At 37.6% G+C, this 10,376-nt stretch overlaps 1 protein-coding gene and 1 long non-coding RNA gene across 3 annotated transcripts in view; one reads left to right on the top strand and one right to left on the bottom strand.

Annotated features, from left to right (window-relative positions):
* LOC310729459 overlaps positions 1-2,480 on the bottom strand; it is a 7,451-nt gene extending 4,971 nt beyond the window's left edge. Inside the window, exon 1 of one of the 2 annotated variants that reach the window (XR_014534568.1) lies at positions 1,816-2,480. This is a non-coding gene — a long non-coding RNA (uncharacterized lncRNA). The remainder of the gene's footprint in view (positions 1-1,815) is intronic. The other variant, XR_014534569.1, reaches the window with a different exon arrangement.
* A 191-nt stretch (positions 2,481-2,671) lies between these two features.
* tbx2b (T-box transcription factor 2b) lies at positions 2,672-10,144 on the top strand. The gene is made up of 7 exons (XM_083547628.1): positions 2,672-3,484; positions 4,175-4,442; positions 5,276-5,422; positions 6,516-6,592; positions 6,762-6,934; positions 7,558-8,162; positions 8,595-10,144. The coding sequence occupies exons 1-7, from the start codon at positions 3,123-3,125 to the stop codon at positions 9,030-9,032; spliced, it is 2,070 nt and encodes a 689-aa protein (XP_083403754.1). The 5' UTR covers positions 2,672-3,122; the 3' UTR covers positions 9,033-10,144.
* The last annotated feature ends 232 nt before the right edge of the window (positions 10,145-10,376 follow it).

Here is a 10,376-nt window from a genome sequence, read left to right on the forward strand (position 1 = left end):
ATTTATTTGTTGCATTATTGTTATTTTTTATTGACTTATACACTAATTATATTATTATTATTATTATTATTATTATTATTATTATAATTATTATTATTATTATTATTATTATTATTATTATTATTATTATTATTATTATTATTATTATTATTATTATTATTGTTACATGTAGGTCAAATGGCCATTGTGTAATTTTTGTTTTATACCAATGCAATAATTTTACCTTGTTTAAAGTTAAGGTTGTTGATTTTTTTTTTTTTATTGAGATTTGTTCATTATTACAGTATTCTAATACTGTATGTACGCTAAATAGATTCAGCTTTATCCAAGTAGTTTTGCTACCTGCTTAGCTTATTACACATTAATGAATCAAGTAAAACAATTATTAGAACGCTATAATAAAAAAACAAAAAAAACAAAACTATAATATATCATTCGTTTTGGGACGTTTTGTTTAGATGTCAGTATCTCTGAGACATTTTTTTCACAACTTTAATGAACACGAGTATATATGAAAATGCAATCATAAATTATATGTTATGTGCTTTCTGTAAATAAAATTATGCTGCATTTTTTTTTTAGAAATCTATTGCACCTTTAACAAATAATCCGTTTGACATATGCATATATATATATATATATATATATATATATATATATATATATATATATATATATATATATATATATATATATATATATATATATATATATATATATAAATAAATAAATATATATATATATATATATATATATATATATATATATATATATATATATATATATAAAATAAATTATATATATATATATATATATATATATATATATATATATATATATATATATATATATATATATATATATATATATATATATATATAATTTATTTTTTGACAGGGACATTTTGTGAGTTTGTATTTACTGGTGTTTTTGTTATGAACTGTATATATAAGGACTTGTATAATCAGTAACGGAATTAACGCACACATCATAATCTGTAAACAAATGTCCTATCCGCATTATAGTCATTAGATTGGAGTCCATTTGCATGTGTAACTGTGTGTGTGTGTGTGTGTGTGTGTGTGTGTGTGTGTGTGTGTGTGTGTGTGTGTGTGTGTGTGTGTGCTAGTGGCCGCTAAAGGGTTAATTGGAAGTACAAGTCGTTTCTGCGCTCTTCCGCAGCAGCTCCGCCGGTAAACGTGTGAAGGAGAGAATAGAGCTTGTTTGAGATATCTGGCGCTAGTTGTTTTGGAGAATAGTTGCTGTTTACTGATGACTCAATCATTTAAAACATAAAAAAAAAAATTATCAGTATTTACCATCATTGACATTTAGAGCAGAAAAGCACGCAGCTATTTTATGGTCGATCTGCCAATAGACAATTCTTACTGCTGTCCATCAGCCGACTGGCGCCAAGACCCTGTACACCACCATCCCCAATTAAACCCAGTGTCCACTGCTTTTAACTCCACAGTGCACAACAAACATCTTCATTCATTAGTTTGGAGCCCTCCAAGGCTGAAAATACTTGGTAAATATTTACAAAATTGCTGTGTCTCTACTATAAGTCGGTCTCCAAAACTGGTTTTGTTATATTATTTGTTTGTATGTAACTTTAATAACAATATAAGCACACATTCATTGTTATCTTGAAACAAGTTTTAATTCGTGCACTAAGTACACTGACTAGCTGGAGTGTTAGTATGTGCTGTAGATATGCTGATGTGCTGAAATCTCCCATCAATACAAGTTACTAGGCATGTCATTCAAAGATATGAAGCAGATTAGCAGGTTCAACAAGAAGAAGCCACTCACCAAACGTATCTTTTCACTGTCTTCATATTCCTTCCGTTCGTCATGTCTTTGTATTGTATATAGGCTCGTGTTTTTTCCAGTGAATCGGGCTGCATTTAAAGTGCCAGTGTCCGCTTTCTAAGTCGCCTCCTCTCTCGCCAGGTTACTGATGAGCCCAAACATATTTCAAAACAATTTCACTAAATAAAACGGATCCTTCTCTATTTTTTTTGCTCCTTGCATCAGTGAATACGCCTTAAACTGCTCTTTTTTATATCATTTTAATGATCTTGTTTTTGGGATCGCGACATACAAACTAATTTATGTTTTTAAGAAAAAACGCACAAATAATTCTTTTTTCCATGTTTACATGTTTGGAAGCACGTGCGCCCGATGGGAAATGTGTTCTCCTTCTACGTGTTCAGTCGCGTTATTTTAGTGTTTAACACCCATTTTTTTATTACTTAGGTTCAATACTAGAGAGCGCGACAATTAACCTTAGTAATCGTAATTCCTGGTTTCCAGTGCATCGGAAGTGAATGTGGTGCCCCTGACAAGGCTGGGCATCGTCTCGTTGTGATTACAGCGCTGGAAGCTGATCGAGTTGGTGTGTCCGTGCAGCGGCTGAGGAATGAGCGCTGACCCGCCCGGCATCGACGTGTGGGAGGGAGTTCCCTTGCTTTTCTGTCATTGGTTAATATTTTATTCTGTTGACATGTTTTCTTACTGCTAATGCTTCCGACACCTTCTTGTCCACCCCCTCTCCTTGGGCCTGGCCGGAGCTGTCAAAACCACGCCTATGGAGGCTCACAATTGGTCCGAAAAGCGTAAAATCAGCAATCAAGGGGGCTTGGTTCATTAGTACTGGGAGCGGAGCAGGAAGGACGTGTGAGATAGTTACAGTTGTGCAGTGGACAGGGCAGGAACTAAGCCGCTTCACCTCCGGTTCTTCTATAGAATATGATTGTGCAGATGGGTTTCTGCGTCGAGAGAGTGATCTTGTTTTTATGAGAACGGCGCGCGCAGGAAACAAACATCTGCTTTCGAAGTGTCGTTGCGCTCACTTCCACCGGTAATAGTACGAGACTTGGTGAAATCAGCAGCTGAAGGGAAACTGAAGTGCATGTTCCCTGTGGCCACTCTGCCTCCGCTCGCTGGTGAACGACAATACAGAAACTTTGTACTGTAGTCGAAGATTACCTCAGTGCTTTTCTCTCTTGAAAGTGTCGCGACGGTATATTCCAGCTGGATAAGCGCCGCTCTGAAAGGGGGAGGAAAAAAAAGCATCACTTAAATATTTGATTTTTCAGCGATTTTTGGATGCACCGATGAGAGATCCAGTTTTTTCAGGCAGTGCCATGGCTTACCACCCTTTCCACGCTCACCGGCCCACCGACTTCCCCATGTCAGCGTTCCTGGCGGCCGCTCAGCCCTCGTTCTTCCCGGCGCTCGCGCTGCCTCCTGCTGCTCTCACTAAGCCGCTGACGGAGCACAGTCTGGCCGGAGCCGCCGAGGCTGCGCTCCATCCGGCGCTCAGTCACCACCACCAGGCCGCTCATCTGCGCAGCCTCAAGAGTCTCGAGCCGGAGGAAGAGGTTGAAGATGATCCGAAAGTCACACTAGAAGCGAAGGATCTATGGGACCAGTTCCACAAATTAGGAACAGAGATGGTTATTACTAAATCTGGCAGGTAAAAACCCACTTTGTAGTTCAATTCGTTATTAACATCGACCTTATAGGTTTTGTAGGTGTTATGATTTTTTTTGTAGTTTGTATAAGAGAACCGACCTGTTTGTGTTTATGCGTCCTCGTTATTCAGTTTTGAATGTCAAAATATTATCCGTAAAAATGATTTGATTGGGCGTTTATCATTTGAGAACATTTGTTTAATCTTTTGTTTTGGTGTCTAAATAAATCCCTTTTTTTTCAATGCCGATTATTTTTTTTTTATTTCCTGTGGATACACGTTGTCGAATTTAAATAATCGTATCCTGTGTGTATATGACTACACACAATATGGATTATAAGATTTAGTGTCCGACATTTTGTTGTCCGTATTTGTACGAGTTGTTAGAGCGTTAAATATACTTGTCTCATTTTATAATGTTTTTTTATGAACAGAAATACATTTAATAAATATCGATTTTTAAGCATTAGATCTGTAACCGGAGGCGATTGCTTTAGAATTCAAAACCTGTTTCGGGAGAAAATATAAAAACACAAAATTATTGATAAATATATTTGCATGTCAGATTTTTATAATTTATATATAGTCTAGCACCGTTATAATATAAACTGCTAAGCGTATAGGGAGAATAGGAATGAAAGTGTGCATATAGATGAATATTATTAACAAGCAATCGTTTTGTATTTTTTGTAGGAGAATGTTTCCTCCCTTTAAGGTCCGAATAAACGGACTTGACAAAAAAGCCAAGTATATTTTATTAATGGATATTGTGGCCGCTGATGATTGTCGCTATAAGTTTCATAACTCGCGCTGGATGGTGGCGGGGAAGGCCGACCCCGAGATGCCCAAGCGCATGTACATTCACCCGGATAGCCCAGCTACAGGAGAGCAATGGATGGCAAAACCTGTCGCTTTCCATAAGCTCAAACTGACGAACAACATTTCAGACAAGCATGGATTTGTAAGTAACCTTCTTTTGCATGCTACAATTCTAGTCCAAGCAGATGGATGATTAGGTCTGTTTGTTGGCCAAAAGCGGTTTAGAAGATTGACAGACATTTTACAAATAAATGACGCTTTTGGCTCTTTATTTAAAAAAAATAATAATTCAGCAAAGAGTAACCTAATGTACCATATGTGTGCTCCAAATCCTTCATAAGAATAATGTCATGTAGCTTTATTGTGACCCTTTACATGCCACATTCTCATAGAATATATTCAACTTTCGTGTTGTGAACACAGTTATGCTTCATCCATGTATTTCTTTTCAATTGTAATACAAAATATCGACTGTGACTAATCAGACAAAAATAAAAGGACAGGTAACTGCTGCAATTGGTCCTGACCGCACTTATAAAGGCACAGAGTCCTGAAATAGTGTTTCCAATTGATATTTAAAAAGGTGGTGGATGCAAAGTTTGCCAGCAATCTTCTCTAGCTCACACAGTCTAAGGTAACTTGCGGCCCTGAGCTCTTACACTCGCCTGCGAACCAAATCGACAGGAAACAAATAGAACAATTTACATGCATGGCACAATCATTTGATAGATGTAAAGTCAAATCAGAATGCTTGTGTTTTTCCTTACATTCTGTTCATTTCTGAGGCTGACCTGCTCTTACCTGCTTAAATATATTTTTTATGTCTATAATATAATCACATAAAAAAGCTATAGCATTAAACAACAGCTTAACCCAGTTAGCACTGGTGCAGTTTTTCACATCCTTTATAATTGGTCTATTGTGAAATTATTTTACTAATTTAATCTTACCCCTCCGTTTTTGTCTTGTTCCCAGACTATACTGAATTCAATGCATAAATACCAGCCCAGGTTTCATATTGTGAGGGCCAACGATATTCTGAAGCTTCCCTACAGCACTTTCAGGACATATGTGTTTCCCGAGACGGAATTCATTGCTGTCACTGCCTATCAAAATGACAAGGTATGTAGCTCAATGCATTCGATTTTACTAAATGTTTCAAAATCACAATATATGTCAAGTTTCACGAGCAGACGTTTCAGTCAGGCGTTACTTTTTCTTTTACTATTTAAAAAAAGCTGCTCTTTTTCAGCAATTAAAATGTTGAAACATTTGACTAAAACAGGATTATCCCAAGCAAACCATAGCTAGTCAGACCTATAGCAATTGCGTTGTGAATCCGCATCTCCCTGAACGGTTTTGTCTGTTTGTTTGTTTGTTTTAAAATAACGAATGTTATTCATATGTGCCAGCGGACGCTTAATATGTGTTAGTGGACGTGCACCCTCAGAGCTGATATTAATTGCCCTGCGTGTATCTGTGTGTGTGTGTGTGTGTGGTGTGTGTGTGTGTGTGTGTGTGTGTGTGTGTGTGTGTGTGTGTGTGTGTGTGTGTGTGTGTGTGTGTGTGTGTGTGTGTGTGTGTGTGAATAGGGGGGGGGGGGGGTCTGGTCGGCTTGTTGGCCATCGTAAAGTTTGTGGCATAGAGTCCTAATCGATTAGCAGGCACTTAAGCTCGCCAGTGAGTCTGGGAGCTGAACTCTCGAAATGTGTGCTATCAGAGTGGGTCAGTTTGTAATCCTTCTGGAAACACTAACGCAAATGCACCACGCTTTTACTTCTGTAAAATTCTACAGAACTTATAACACCCTTATTGCTTGGCAAAAAATGTCGTAAATAGTATTACTATTATTATTATTTGTATTTTATTGCAATTATATGAACGCATGAATTATTGATAGCAATAATAAATTCCCCTGTCCTGTTGGTGGTAGCTTACAGTAGGCCGATCCTGTGTGCTATGTAGCTAGTGAGAGACGAATAAATATTTACACGTGGAATGTTCTCATGGGGCTTTTCAATATAACTAAGCCTTCTATAAATATTTGTTAATGGTTTTAATTTAATTATGTGTATTTTTTATAATTTTTTTAACAAGGGTAGTGGCCAAGACCAAATAGATCCAATATATAATTTCCACTGCGGTGATACTTTGTGTATATAATAATAATAATAATAATAATAATAATAATAATAATAATGTAATTTCCCGTCAGATTACACAATTGAAGATTGATAATAATCCCTTTGCAAAAGGCTTCAGAGACACGGGAAATGGAAGGAGAGAGAAAAGGTATGTCTAGATCTTATTCTACATTTAGTAGTATATTTAGTACTTTATATAATATCGCTTGTGTATTTTTGGCTTTCTGTTTAAGACTTTCACTTTTTTAGTAAGAAAATATTTATTGGGCTGGATTTTTTATTTTATTTTCTTTCTCTCCCGATATTTTTTGCCCTAGGAAGCAGTTAACTCTGCCCTCGTTACACATGTATGAGGTTGGTCAGTGTAAAGTGGATCGGGAAGGGGCAGACTCGGACGCGTCTTCAGGCGAACAAACCACAGCCAGGGACTCTGTTCATTCTCCTATCGGACCTGCAACGAGTCCTCTCACTTTCACCAGAGCCAGCAGAGGTAGATTCCCAGTTTGACTTACTGGACGGTGTGTAGTGAGACTAAAGGGGAAGATATTTCTTTAGGAATTTATCAGACGACTAAGTCTGTGTTTCTGCGGCTGAGAACACCTGCAGTGAGAATAACTGTCTCTGCAAGAGGATTTAGGCTTCATGGGGGTTTAGGTTACGACTAAGTGAATTCAATTAGAATGCCCTCATCTTCTTTAGACGATTTAAAACCAACATTTAATTCTAATGCCCTCATTTAACACAATAGTGGAGGAATTATATACACAGAAAAAATGGGTAAAAAATAAAGGAAGTCATTGGACAATGTGTGAGCTGCTTGGGAAAAAAATAAGTAGGCTATAAAGAGACATCACATGCATATACAGTATATATATATATATATATATATATATATATATATATATATATATATATATATATATATATATATATATATATATATATCAAATGCATTCAGTTTATATTATAACACTAAATATACAGGTTATTGTACATTATTATTCTACACTAAACCCGAAACATTTCTTGTTTAATTCACCTTCTTTGTTACACATAATTGAAATGATTACAGACTAATAATAATAATAATAACTGTTCTGTAATTTCTTGTAGAAGATAAAGCTTGCACTGACAGTGAGCATGAAGCTGAGCATCAAGAGGATCACTGTGGAGGATCGAGCAGTCCTAAAACACCGTCTCCACTCAGTCCCAGGTGTGAAGAGAGGTCGAGAGAAAGACCGAACCTGGAGAAGAAGGAGGACTATCCGGATTCAAAAAAGCAAAACGAGTCTGTGTTTAGCGTAGGCAACCCCGACAAAGACAAACTGGAGAACAAGCACAGGAAAGATAGTACAGAATCGTCTAAGAAGGACGTAGACGTTGGGGGTCTTAGCGGAAGTAAAGACAGTTTCTCGCCCCTTATGGTCCAGACAGAAAGTCCATCACATTTCGGAGCAGGACATCTGCAGAGTTTAGCTCTCTCTGGTCTGCACAGTCAACAGTTTTTTAACCCTCTGAACACCGGACAGCCTCTGCTCTTTCATCCAGGACAGTTTGCGATGGGCCCTGGAGCATTTTCAGCTATGGGTATGGGACATCTACTGGCTTCAGTATCAGGAGCAAGCGGACTGGAGAATGGAAATCTTCCGACACAAGGAGCCGGAAGTAGTCCTAACCCATTTCCCTTTCACCTGTCTCAGCACATGCTAGCCTCTCAGGTAAGATTTCTTTAAATATTCAGTTTAACAGCATCATTTGACTAACATGGACTGTTTGTGAAACTGATGACACGGGCAATAACGAGTCACCTATTTGTAAAATTTTGTCCATAATCATGTGAGCTGGAACAAAAATCTTGTCAATTCATGCTCATGAAAAAATGTTATGCAGACAGCTCATAAACCCTGCCCCTTCAGTCCATTTAACTATTTATATATTCTAGTCTGACCATGCTGTCGATCAATCTTAACATTGCGCAATATAAGATGTAATATATGTATAGCATTGTGCTGTCATTTTATGAGTTCCAAATATACATTTTATTTGAAAAAATATATATATATTGTACAAACTTATCCAAAACTGATTCTGAGTCTGTATAGGTGTCTCGCAGATCTTGCTAACTATTTTTAACGCATTTTTTAATACAGGGTATCCCCATGCCTCCATTCGGTGGTCTGTTTCCCTATCCGTACACGTACATGGCTGCAGCAGCTGCCGCAGCCTCTGCACTCCCTGCCAGCAGCTCTTCCTCTTCTCTCTCCCGGAACCCGTTCCTGAACAGCTCGAGACCGCGGCTACGCTTCAACCCCTATCAGCTTCCAGTGGCTATTCCTCAAAGCACAAACCTGCTCACCACAGGATTGTCAGGTGGCCTGAATCCCTCATCGGAATCATCCAAATCAGGCAGCAGGGAGGCGAGTCCTGTGCCCGATCAACACAACCATAAAGCCGCGTCCTCTCAGAGAAATGGCTCCCCCAAAATCACTCTGAAGGAGTCCATCAATGAACTTCAGAACATTCAGAGGCTAGTGAGCGGCCTGGAAAGCCAAAGGGAGGCATCCTCACCCAGGAACTCTCCCAAATGAGCCAGGATCAACAAACCTATCCAGGGCATAACTTGAACTGGCAGAGGATGTTATTATAACGTGGAAATCCGAAGGATGTTCGTATAAATTTTTAACCCATGGATGATCGCAGTGGCAATAGCTAACAAGAAGGAAAAAAAGAAATTCTAATAATTTGTTGAATATGAATAAACTTGGTGCTCTCGTGGTGGAAACTTGAACAGGTCTTTAAAATGCTGCGAAGACAATCTACTATTCCCTGTAGTCTAATGGACTTCATGGAAAACGTGCTGAAAAAGTTCCAACAATCTATGAATGAAAATAAAATCGAGAGGCCAGTTTTGCAGAATGTTGTTATAAAATGTCACTGTTGGCCACAGAACCGTGGATGTGGATCAAACGACACTTACAAACTGTAAACTTAAACTGTAAATCAATCGAGCTACATCCAAATAAGAAGTGTATTTAAAAAAAAAGGGATTGCATTCAGAGTTATTGGACTGTTTGTGAAAATCCGGCGGACTGTGCGTGACCTATTTAATGTAATTCAAAAGAAATTCTGTAAATAAGCTATAAGAATCCAAGAATATGCAAATCGGTATTAATTTATTCACCGCTGTACATTTGCGTGTATATACTATTTAGAGTTTAACTCTGTGCTTTTTTTTGCTTTTTTTCTTCATTTTACATGAACTGTAATAAGTGTAAATGAAAGCTCCTTCATAGCGCTTGTTGGGTTGAAGCAGATCATTTCTATCTGTGATGCAACGCTGTTTAATCTGCCTGTGACACGTTAACAGAAACGTGTGACTTCGCTGTACAGTTAGTTGAAGAACACGTGGCACTGGAGTCCAGAGTGGCACACTACTATACTAAATAGTATGTCAACAGTAGGATTCGCGATGTAATATGACCGAATGTGCTGCAGACAACATACTATTTAATATGCTAGTATGCGCCTTGAGAGGGTCTCAGGATTCACTCCAACACAAGAGGCTTAATTTTGTCTTCATGGACTGGACCAGAGCCCACATATGCTTTAGGATAATGACCGTGTCGCATTTGCTGGTTGTTCGGATTTTTTTTTTGTTGTTGGATTCTCTCACAGTTTCAATAAAAACGCGTTGAATTAATATCATTGTGGCGGAGCAATTTTTTAAATAGCCTTATTAAACCTTATTGCGCATGCGTCACCTGAGCAAACGTATATCAAATATAGACACGTGAACAACTAATCTGTTCCCTTCGACCACAAGTTTTAGACAATTGTGATTAAATAGTAATATTTCTGATTATATTAAAGTAATCAGTTTGTCTTTACTAATGACACAAACAAGCAGATACTAAAACGAAACACGCTACAAT

The sequence above is a fragment of the Silurus aristotelis genome (genome assembly GCF_946808225.1).
Source record: "Silurus aristotelis genome assembly, chromosome: 8".
Lineage (NCBI taxonomy): Eukaryota > Metazoa > Chordata > Actinopteri > Siluriformes > Siluridae > Silurus > Silurus aristotelis.